This window comes from Dermacentor variabilis, chromosome 9, assembly GCF_050947875.1.
Source record: "Dermacentor variabilis isolate Ectoservices chromosome 9, ASM5094787v1, whole genome shotgun sequence".
Lineage (NCBI taxonomy): Eukaryota > Metazoa > Arthropoda > Arachnida > Ixodida > Ixodidae > Dermacentor > Dermacentor variabilis.
Genome location: NC_134576.1, coordinates 55,526,164 through 55,538,524, shown reverse-complemented (window position 1 = coordinate 55,538,524; position 12,361 = coordinate 55,526,164). Strand labels below are relative to the sequence as shown.

The 12,361-nt window shown below is 49.3% G+C and overlaps 1 protein-coding gene across 1 annotated transcript in view; it reads right to left on the bottom strand.

Annotated features, from left to right (window-relative positions):
- Window positions 1–12,361, bottom strand: part of LOC142592706 (uncharacterized) — an 85,360-nt gene that overhangs the window by 10,378 nt on the left and 62,621 nt on the right. The window contains exons 3-5 of the mRNA XM_075704289.1: window positions 3,670–3,821; window positions 1,726–1,911; window positions 662–794 (exon numbers count right to left, since the gene is read on the bottom strand). Coding sequence (XP_075560404.1) covers window positions 662–794; window positions 1,726–1,911; window positions 3,670–3,821 — 471 coding nt within the window. The remainder of the gene's footprint in view (window positions 1–661; window positions 795–1,725; window positions 1,912–3,669; window positions 3,822–12,361) is intronic.

Here is a 12,361-nt window from a genome sequence, read left to right as displayed (position 1 = left end):
AAACCGAACTTGCTCCAAAGTGCTAGCTCCATGCGTAATTTGAGGGGGAACAAGCCAGCGGTTCAGCAGGTAGAATCGCGTATACCCGGCGTAGTTATTGATGTAACAGTCACTATGAATACTCCGTCTGAAACGCTATCGTGTCTACGACGCATTAGGCTCATCAACATTAACGGGAGCACATTGTGTGACAAAATGAGGCTGCCCACTGCCCCCGCACTGCTCGGCGCACTGCCCGATGAAAGGGATCCACAACGTTTTTTGTTTTTTTTTTTGGTAAAATGACGACCTACATGCCAAGCGAGACTGCTGCGATCTGCGCACCTGTCCCGCGTATATGGCAGCATTGATCGCTGAGCGCGTGCCGTGCTGTTCGACGCACTCGCAAATTGTTTTCGCCGCCTTCGTGCAGATAGCCGCACCTGAACGTCCTCGACGAAAACACTTCCCGCTTCCCTTACCGCACCTCGCCCTTCCTCTTCTTTATGTCCATTCGGAAGCCTGTTAAGGTAACGCGAAATTGATGGGCAATTGATGCGCAACGCCGAGGCGTGGTTACACGGCGGCGATCGCTTCCGCCTTCTATATACAGGCGGCGTCTCTGCAGACAATGGAAGCCTACTCGCCACTATCGCGTAAAGGTATAGTAATAAATACTGACCAGACTTCCGCTTCGGTTCGTAGTAGTCCGCCTCGGAGATTTGACGCACGAGCCGCTTGAAGTTGCTGCCGTCGAAGGGCATGGCGCCGTACACCAGCGTGTAGAGGAGGACGCCCAGGCTCCAGCAGTCCACCTACAGGGCGGGGTGAGGGCACGGGAGGGAATGCCACGAGTGAGATCGCGTGCCGCCGACACACGCGGTCTCGGTCGGATAATACGTAACTCCGGCCGACTCGAGTATTTTGACTTCCAAGTCGTCCGCTACCTTTTCAATGCGTTCTGAAATAGGTTGACTAAAGCTGACGTCTGTTCTATTAAATGGATAGATGAAGAACACTATATAGGAATTGTGACTCAAAGGAATAGAACTACGCAGGACAGCCTTAATCGCTTAACGAAGCCGATACCTTTACGCAAAGAGCTTGCTGCGAAAGTACTGGCCGATATCACCTTCATGTATACCAATGGTATATCTAGCCGGTCCTCGATCGAGCTATGCGTCAACGCAGTTACACTGCGTGGGTTACTGTTCAGAATAATTAATTGTTAGGCTCGCAAAAAAAGACAACGCACCTGAGTGCATTGTCTTTTTTGCTGCGCTAATTTTAATCATTAGCAAGGTTTACTGTTAACTCGGGCCTACCGCTTTTTCGGCCACGTGTATATAAATAGGTTTCGCAATGCAACACTGTTACGCAACCTCTAAACTTTTACTTCTTGTGATTATATCGAGGTGTCACGTGACACTGTGTTACTTCCTCAGAAAGTGTCGTGACTCCCATTAAGCGGCGCCCGTAGGAATGCGCACACGCCTGATGATGATGAAACCTAATTACTATACCACTTCTTCCGCCTGTCTTCCACTGCACGGGCACTGCACGAACAGCCTCGAATTTATACTGTATTTCTCTTTTTACAGTGTGCACAATTCCTCCGGCACACTACACTTCTTACCGTTCCTGTTATTCCGGTGCACGTTGCTAATCGCGTGCCACTAATATGCCCGAGTCACCGACAGCGGGATGCTGCGTAGTAGCGTGCATTAGACACCTATAATCACACACCTCGGGTCCGTAGTAGGGCGTTCCCTTGACGATCTCTGGCGACGCGTAGAGCGGGGATCCGCAGAAGGTGCTGAGAAAGTGCCGCTCGTCGTAGACGTTGGACAGGCCAAAGTCGGCGATCTTCGCGTTGCCTTTCTCGTCCAGCAGGATGTTCTCGAGCTTCAGGTCGCGGTGGCAGATCTTGTTCTGGACAACACAGACGGAGGGGAAGGGTTAGAAAGAAGAAAGTAGTGCGTGTATAGTGTCTCCTGGCTTTCCGATAAAGACGTTTAGGGCAGCTGGACGACGTCAGTATCGCCAAGGCTGCGCGATGAAGAAAATGATTATCACGGGTGACGTGAGTCACGTTATTGGAGAGATTTAGCATAACGCTGCCGCGCCACCGTTAGCGCTTTGACCACCAAGGCGCCTGCATTACGTGTGCCAGTTAACCCGCGCAGTTTAGCACGTGCGAAACTGGCACGTGACGGGACCACTGCAACGGTAGAGGGATAGCGCCGAACTAAAATGTAAAGCTGTCTCGTCGGTTCTTTATACAGCTTCGATACGCACAGCCTGCACCAACACAGCGGAGGCGGCTGCAGTTGCCCTGGCAATATGGACACGTACGGGAGGGGAGAAGACAGGCCCCCCTCCGTTCTCACGGACTCCCAGGCGGCCTGCTGACTCTTCCTCCACGTAAGGATCTCCAGGATCGCCCTTAACATTTTGGACGATCTACCAAGACAAGAACGCCACATTGTATTGTGTCCTGGGCATGTTGGTGTCAATGGCAACACAGGGGCGGAGCTCTTGCTCGCGAGACTTCAGTCCCACCAAGGAAGGAGACCCCAATCGAAAACAAGCAAATACTAGCGTGCGAGTGTCTTAGATAATCAACGCCGTTCACGCCAAGAACTCGCCGCGCAAAACCCGCAATTAACACCTACCCGCATCTTATTTAATTTAACTTAATCAAACACCTACCCGCATCTGGGGCGGTGACATGCCATCTGACCAATCGGATACGCCGATCAATACCCCTGGTGTATGTGTGTGTGTGGGGAAAGTGGGGGCGGGAGAGGCCATCTTTGCCCCATGTGACATGGGAGTGCAAATCACGGCCCCGAAATTCAAATTCACACCAATTGACACAAAATTCTTTTAGGGATCCTTGGGCAGACATCGTCGCCCGGATTGAACAGCAGAATAAATTGAGCACTCTCGACCAGGCCCGGTGCGTGGCAGTGGTCACTGGAGTCCTGGACTGAGGACCCACCCTCCGGCTCCAATAACCCGATTTTTCCTCAATAAAGTTCTTTCTCTCTTATCGTGAAACTGAAGCTGTGCATCGCGCCTCAACAATGAAAGTCCGGCACTAGCAAATTCGATCTGACGTGCACGCACCGTATGACGCGCAAACCAAGGAGTATTTTATTACCGCTCAATATGCAGGACACGTGGGATGCAGTTCCAAGAAGAGTAAGAAACCAAGCACTACGGAAAACAGGGAAAGAAATACTCAAGTAGGACAGGCATGCTCAATCAACCAGTTATGATTGCTTCTTTGGTCTCGATTCGGTAAATGTATTTCACGTACGCGCTGCTGTCGAAGCTCTGAGTGACCATGAAACAGCGTTATTGTGTCTAACTGCACCTGCTACTGAACGGGAAAGTAGTGCGGGCCATGTCACGCGTAAGGCAGCTAACCGACGGCCCCCATGAGCGTAACAGAATGGGTTGCAGAGATGACAAACGCAGTCGAGTACGGCAAAGCAATAAGGTGGAGGAGGTAAGGGATTATAGACATCTGCAGGCTTGGGATGGCTGGCGTCAGCTAGCGCAGGAATGGGTTAACTGGAGATCGCTGGAAGAAGCCTTCAAACTTGAATGGACATAAACGTGCAGCTAATTGCGATTATGAACTGCGCATGCAGCCTAGTAAAAAAAAATTCAATGCATTACCTTGTGGCAGTAGTAGACTGCAGACGCCACCTGGCGGAATATTCGGCGCGCCTCTTCGGAGGTGAGCTCTTTGCGTTCGCTGACGTAGTCGTACAGCTCGCCGCCGCTGGCGTACTGCATCACCAGCACGATCTTGTCCTTGTTCTCGAATACTGCCGGGAAGAGGTGGGAAGAAAAAACGCAGGATGCTCAAACTGGCTGCGAGACAACGAATATTCTGCCCAAGCAACAGCGTTAAGACGGGGCACAGAGTAAGAACATAGGTAACGGTCCAACCCAAGAACCGAAACGGTCCAATCGAAGAACCGGAATGACCCACGCTCGAACCCAGCTGGCGAGAGTTTGCTTATTAAGTTATCTCTAGCGACACTCAACTTCGGCCTTTCTAGGGCTCTGAAAGAAACGAGTAAAGCAGGCTTCTCCTTAAGGGACCCAATATTGTGGTGAAGCCAGCTTTAACGAGCGCTCCTTTAGGGAACTACAGTCAGTGGGAACGTAAGGTGCAGTGTCAAATGCAGCGCTGTCGAACTGGAAGTTAATTTACACAGATTGCGCGAGTCAATGACGTTCGCACTTAGCTATGACATCACGGAGGAGGCGAGCTCCTCTCAATATCGGCGCCTCTCGGAAACTAAGTTTAGGAGTTCGTATATATGCACAAAGGGCAGCTAAAGAGCCGTTTTATGGATGGAACTCGTACTGGTGTCCAACGTTATCACTCAGTGTAGGCCAGAGTTGTGGAGTGAACCCCTCCATTCCATTCTCATTCCTTACGGGACAGTGGGAGTCCCTGTTCATACCACTCTATTTCACTCCTCGGGACGGTGAGTGTTGTGCCATTCCCACTCCTGGAGTGGCTAAGCTGACATATTCCATTCCTCCAATTCCAGTAAATGAAACACTTTCTACATAATTGTACACTACTTGCGCTTGTCTGCCTATATTAATTAATAACATATTTGTTGATGTCTAAGGAGCGTTACAATGCTACGTCGAACTTTCTCGTACAAGAAATGTGCTTTGCGGCCTCTTATCTCTGTAGCGCGTTGCTGCCATCATATCTCCATCATATCTACTGTTTAAGAGGAAGCTTTAGCTCTGGTCCAATTCCGACGCGGGCTATTAAAATACATGTTAAACGCAAGAACGCTTTTCTCAGATAACCCCTGGACCGCTTCTAATGAAATTTGTTGCATTTGAGAGAGAAAGGTAAATTCTGGTGACTCTTGGAAGCGGATTTCTATATAGGGCCTGAATTTCGTTAAAAGAATGTTAAAAATGGGAAAGTTCGAAAAACGTAGAAGCACGAAGTTTACAAATTAATAGCTCTGCATCAAAAACAGATATCGCGGTTCTGTAAACGGCATCCAATAGATCATTCAAAGCGGACAAATTCAATGTGTCAATTTATATGTTACGTGAACTCTTTACGTTGTGTACAAGAGTTCTGCAAAAGCTGTATTTCCATATTACAAACATTTTTGAAATTCATGTGTAACATATCAATTCTGTCTGCTTTAGATGTACTATTGGATACAATTCACATAATTGTGATGTAATTTTTCATTGCTGAGTTAGAAAGTTGTCAACTTGATAGTTTCGTTTTCTGAAAATTATTAATAATGAATTGACGACCTAAATTAATAATTCGTAACCAACAGTCCCTACATTGTAAGTTTGCCTTTTAAATGCAAGAAACTTCATCAAATTTGGTGCAGTGGTTGCCGAGAAAAACGAATTCTTCTTTTACATGTTTTAAATAGGAGCACCCGAGCTAAAGCTTCCTCTTAAGAAGAGGCCTTTTGTGAATTTTGGTTTCGGTAAAAATCTATCTGCCTATGCGCACTGAAAATGATCATGAGCACTTAAAGCAAGCAATGCGCAAACATTCGTTTGGCCGAGTACATGCCTGGTCAACGCAGTCCTTACACCTGTAAGGGACCTCATTTCATAAACGCCAATAGGAAATGAGCATCCAATACGATTACACGTGAAACAGAACCAGACAAAAATACATAAAACATTATTACTTAAATTTTGCTCACTGACATGTCAGATATCATCAAGAAACATATTTTAGCTGCGCGCATTAGAGGTTAAATATGTGACGTGATTGTAAAATATATCCAGTTCTTGCGGTCAAAATATCTCCCAAAAATGTTAATTTGTGGTGACAGCCTGTCATGCGGTACCCTCATCGAAGCCCTGCACTTGTCCGTATTTGGAAAAAAAGCCAAGAAACACAGCAAAAAAGGTTATGTCACTCTCTAGGCTTCCTCATAACCGTAATGACTGATGCCTTCAGAAGTGATAATGCGGTTCGCCATGCTTATGCGGGTTTTCTTCAGTTTGGTACATCGCCAAACATAACGCTAATTTCAGGCGTCATGGCAAACCTATCTTTAAGATACTAGCCTATAGCTGCCCGCCCGCTACCCCTGAAGTATGCTTTACCTTAGCTGCACAGCTGTTAGACGGTTCACGACCACATCGCACGCTGTAATACAAGCACGGTTTGCCTTATAGCGCTATTCCGAAAAACCTGTAATTCTGAAACTATTTTCATACGAGTAAAGAAAACTCGTTTATCGGTCGTATAAACTTGTAAACGTTCGCTTACTAACTAAATTAACAAGCACGGTGTCACGCGCGCGGAAGAAAACATGAACACATCTCATTCGATGACCACGGAAACTCGGTGTCAAAACGCTGGAGCGAAGAAGCGCGGCAGCAGCAGCGAGCGAATTGAGAGAAAAGGGTGCATGGAAAGCCAGGGAGGATAACCAGAGGCAGTTCCGGTTGGCTACCTTGCACGGGGAGAAGGGTGAAAGGGGATAAAAAAACAATTGACCTTCGTGCTGTCTCTCGCTTCAACGAGAAAAAAGCTGCGAGAACACAGCGAACATGGGGCTATCGGCCCTCGGTGCGCCTAGACGCCTAGACTCTGTCCCCATCGCAGATCGCTTTCAACATGGGCCCGCGCGGCCGCGCCATACGCAGTAGCCACTGGAGTAGAACGCCCTCCCCTCCACCAGAATCCCCTCCACCGAGTGCTTTGCCCGCGACGGAAGACGGCGCGCTTCGTCTCCGCTTTCCGCCCTTGCGCGCGCGAGATTGAGCCGCCATCGTCGGTTCGCCCTCGCACGCTTTCATTCACACATACAGCACATGGCGCGCGGGGACGATGTTATCGCCCTTGGACTTTATGCGGAACACCACGACGACGATGGCGACGGCAGAAATGCGCCCGGAGTGTCCATATAATTGTTATCGCAACAATAATCTTACACCGTTGGGCGTGTCATGCATCTAGCCAGATTATTCTGTCATTTTGATCATTAAAATAAACGCGGAAAGCATTAATATGTTTTGCCAGGGCGATATATATACTTCACATCAACTGGCATATATGTTAATGGCACCTTTTTTTTCAGGACACCTCTTAACTCCTGATATCGTGCGTTCTGGATACTTGACAGTATGCGAAAGAACGTGGCACGCATTCGAAATTTCAGTGGACTCCCGCAGGGTGCAACCATTTGCGAAGTCGTTCTTCGCCTCTATCATTGTGTCGTAGGTCGCGTCTCCTCTTGCTAAACCAAGCAATGTTGATAACTAAAAGTTGCTCCCTTTAAACGCACTTTAGTCTTATAACGCGTAAAGGGTTCCCGGTATTCAGAAGTGTGCACATTGGGCACGCCGAATACCATGTTTTAAATTTCTGCAGCAGAATAAGTAGTCACTTACAGGTGGATACTGAAAGAAGCGGTAGGAAAAATGCAATATATTGGCCAAGTCTTGTTTAGTCTAAATGGCAAATGTGCCGGTTTTGTGATTTTGTGTGGTCTCGCTTATTATCACATTTAGCGCTCCAAGACTATAGGCGTCCATTCCAATCGAAGTCCACTGCCGAATTTCTAGCTTCCATTTCATTCCCATTCGATCCGCGCAACCGTTGTCCTCATTCCATGCTAATTCCATTCCGGGAATATAAAGAATGTAGAGTAAATCCGGAATCAAATTGAGAGCTGCCGCTCCGCAACTAATGTATAGGCTCACAGGCAGCTTTTCGGGTGCATCGCAAGTGCTACATAGACGAAAGCTGGGAAGGCATACAGTGTGGTCCACTGTTAAAGAGAACAGGTGTGCGGAGAACACGCGTGAATGTTTCGCTCTGGCAAGTGTTCAACCGCCCGACGTTGCTGCAGACAAATTGTGGTTGTGTGGCGCTCGCACAGGAGTGGATTGCTGGGACTTGTGGGTATTGCATTGCCATATATCTAAAAGCGCGAACACACAGAGACGACGCTGAACCATCACAACGCTCCTTGACAAAAAGTCGCAGTTTAGCCCGAAAGGTGAGAAGCTATACGATATTTGATAGCGGCAGCAAACTAGGTACACATTAGACAACTACACGAAGCAAAGGTCGTAAATTCCAGTAAACATTCGCTTAGTGATTAAATTAAGAAGCATAGTGTCAGTCGTGCACAGAGAAGCGCGAACAGATGTCACTCAATGACCGCGAACACTAGGTATGTAAAAAAAAAAATGCCGACGTGATGAAGAGCGCCGGCAGCGGGCTATAGCGAACGTACGCTTCGTGCTGCCTCTATTGGCGGCGAGGAGTTACGGAGTCGCCATCTATCGGAAGCGCCTCGCTGGCGTAGTATGAGGGATCACGTGGCGCGCTCCTCATAGGTTTTGCTGTCAGCGCTCACTGAAAACACCACGCGCGAGCTCTCCCGGACATTTCTGTAAGTACTTTCGAAACGAGAGAAGTTTCTTACTGTCTAAATAATAATCTTGGGCAAACTGAAAGCACACAATCATTTACAGACGCTATCTCTTTACCGAATACGTACAGTGAACGCCACTGCGCGCTGTCGCCGCGATGGAGTCTCCCGAACCGGCTTCTTGCGTGAAAGGTAGGTAAACGCTGAGAGCAAACTATCTGAAATATGTTCTTATAGTGTTTGTATAACTAAATGGAGCGTAATAGAATGAAGCCTCAATGAAGCGATCGCGCAGATTCGCAGCGACCGACTGCGCGTCTGCTTGCTTGTCCGCCCACAGTTTCGCTTTCTCCGCGCGCGCGTTTTCGCACCGTGCCATGAGCTTTAGGCTGCAGAATATGAGCATTTGACAGTATACAAGCAACCATTGTTGCGTGGGCGCTATCAGAGCTGTTCAAAAGTAATTTCATTGTAGAGACTTCGACGCCTACGGGGACTGTGATGTCCCGTCGCGACGATTCAATCTTCTTTTTTCTTCTAAATTCTTTGACCTTTCAATATTATTTCTCGAGTTGCGTCGCACTGTATGTTTATCGGTGTTCTCAGCATGCAATTTCCCGCTGCTCCTGTTTTGTAATCCAGTGCATTAATTCATAACACAAACATGACCATATGCCATGCTTTTTTTAAATGTGCTTCTTACCGCTGCCTTTACACTCCACTGAACTTGCGAGTATCTATAGCATCGACAAGTTCATAGACCAAACCGTCATGACATTAGTCGGGCAGCGGACTCGCGCGAGCGTCTCAGTGCGCGTTTTCAGAACATCGCAGACCGGGCGACGTAGCGGAAATCTTCCTCGCGTCTGTGCTTGCTGCATACCCGAGTTGTAGCCGATGACTGTTTGCCGGTTTTATTTTTCGCGAGCCAAGCTTCACGCAGCTTCTTGTCCAGCGGTTACGTGTGAATAAGGCTGACACCGCCCTCCGTTACGTGCGTCCGGCATTGCGGCACCGAGCAGTAGCCTACCATGTTGTGCGCCTTCAAAGGCAGCCACTACCTATTGTATAGCTTTCAAGCGTTGTAAAGGAGACACTCGAAGCGGGCAAATCTTGCCTCTAAATGAGGACCGCAGCGTACGAGGGAATTTAAACTCTCGTTTTCAGCTCGCTTCGGCGCGCCCGAAGCAGCCGACGCGGCCGCTATGTCCACGTGATCCCTCCTAGCACGTCACGCCGACGGTGGCGCCAGCTTTTCCAGTGGTGGAGCTCGAGGCCAATAGCTCGCATCAACGCGCCTCCGAAACTTGAGGCACGCGACTTCCCGACTAGGCGCGCAAAAAAGGCCAGCGCACACTAAGCCACCAGCCATCCCCGTTCGCCCAGTCTTTGCGCCTGCCGCAGATGCAGATTACCTCCAAGGATGTAAGGCACTCGGGTCAGCTGCGCCATGCGCAGCCATGGCTGGACTAGAAGAGGAGACGCAGCTCACGAGCCCTCTCTTCCCTCTCCCCGCCCCATAGCGCGCACTCGATCACGTGACCTTCAATACTGTGACCGCGAGAAGACAGCGCGCATCAAGCCACCATCCCTCTTGGCTCACCCTGGCACGCTTTCCCTCGCATCCATGGCACACGGCGAACGATAGGTTCTTATCGCACCTGTACTTTACACGCAACGTGACGGCGACGACCGAATTTCGCCTGGAGTGTTCCCATAATTGCTATCGCAATAGCAAAACAAAAAAAAAAGAGGGAGAGAGACCACTGTGGTGTTCACCACTGCCTTTGTGTGCTCACGCTGTTAGACATATAGTAAGGTGCTAGTCATCCTACAGCTGTGCATGCGCAGCGCCTTCGGCGGCACTCGCAGTTAGAACGCCAGCAAAGAGCCGAACAGTGGGTTGTTCCCTCTAACAGTTGACCACGCTGTACAGCGATTCAGCTTTCTCAAGATGGTGCACAAAGCTTCTGCGGTTCAGTGGGTTTCAAGAGCCTGGAACAAAGGCGCGGGCAGGGCGCGTCCTTGCCCTTCAAGCACTCTCGCGTAAAATTTGGCACAATTTCCGCCGCCTTCGCTCCGGCACGCGCGCGCACACCTCGGTTTGAGAAAACGCAGGCTCCTCTCCTAGCTGAAAAAACGAAAACTCCGCAACACGGATCACGTATTCACGCCAAGAATAACGAACGCTCCCTTGTCGCGAGAGAAAAAGCAAAGCGCGAAAAAAAATCGGGCGTGCTACTTTCTATCCTATTGTCGAAAGCCTCGGCTCTTTCAAATAAGCGGTCCGTCCTATAGGAGCCCTTGTTCACCGTTTTCTCTGCCGGTCCAAGAGTTGAGCAAGAACGCGACAAGGACTGACAAGTTCGAAAAGAGAGAGGGATCAGGCGGTCAGCTGCCTATGCAACGCATGTTGGGAGCTCTTCACCGCGGAGAGGGAGAGATGCACATTGGAGAGTTTTAGCTTGCCCTTACTCACGCTGCTCTTTTGTGGAATTCCGTGTTGTGGAATTCCGTGTTTGGGGGCAGCCAATGGTGATGATGGTCTCTAATAACATCCCCTTTGGAACGGGCCGACAAAAATGCGCACTCATGGCCTGCCCTAGTTAATTACGTTTTACAAGAGGTATTGCAGTCCGGTATTTTGCTCATATATTATATATATATATACTTTATGTTCTTTCTATTCGTTAAAACCTCTATTCTTGCATTGTACAGTTACCTATGCCTGTAACGATCCGACCACCCCCGTCTCTTCCCTGCGTTTTCCTAACCAGTAACTCAAGGTCTCTCGCTTATCTCGACCACTGACGAGTTAATGTTTCCGTCAGCTTCGAATCCCAGCGTTTCTGAAAGGCGGACGTTCCGTACGGTTCTTGCTGGGTGAACATCTTGCCATTCCATTACGATGCGCTGAGTCGTATCCGGATTTTTGTTGCCGTAGACACAAGCCTCACCCTGTTGCGAATATTTGCTCGTGCGTGTTCTCCTTTCTTCTTCTTTTTTTTCCTTAGGCAAACGTGGTCACTATACGTCTATAGTACTTGCACTTTATTGGAGCCAGTGGCTATCGCTGCGCGCTTAATGAAGAACTATTGCCTGTTTTTCTCTCTCTCCCATTTCCCCCGACGTGTCTCCTCCCCTCGCGCAGCGTAGGGTAGCAAAGTGGAAGCCACGTACTCTAGTTAAACCCTGCCATTTATTTTTCATCGTGAAGCAGCAAGCCAAGTTGCACCAGGCCAAAGAAACCTCGATCTCTCGCTTCCTTGCCTCTCTGACACCGCCTCTGCCCGCCCGCCCGCCCGCCTTTCTTTCTTCCTTACTTTCGTTCTTTCCAAAAATGCTGTCGTTCGGCTAGTCAGCCGCCATTATCAGCAGTCATACTTCCCCAAGCTGTATATACACCAACGCAGCGCGAAGCCGTTACTATTGTTATTATAATGACTTTCGTTACCTTTTTGTTTTTGCCGAAGTCGCGCACGACCCAGGAAAGTGCACCCAGCAGCTCCCTTCCTCGTAAAAAACCGCGCACAGCTGGACGTCGGGTGCACGCGCGTACATCGGCGACCGCTCGCGTATCTTTCGATGATCTTCGCGATACGCAGAGTGGACAGCGCGTGCCGCGCGCGGTTGTTCGACAACGAGCGTCGATCAAGGCGCGCATCGAGCTGCGCGTTCGACGACCGCTTTTACTCGAAGCAAATAACCCCCGCCCTCCCCTCTCGTACCTCCATTTCTTTATCGACTACGGCGAAAAAACGCTATTCGAACTGAGAAGAAATGGGCGGCTCACTGGCGAATAATTACGCGCCGAGCACATCTATAGGACCATTTTTATCATCCATACTATCTGAAAACGGCTGGGCGAAACCAAGCGGCGTCCGCGAGATCACGCAGTGCAGAGGATATATTGACGTCACGCGAAACCACCGAGCGCGTTTATCGCAAACGCCCAC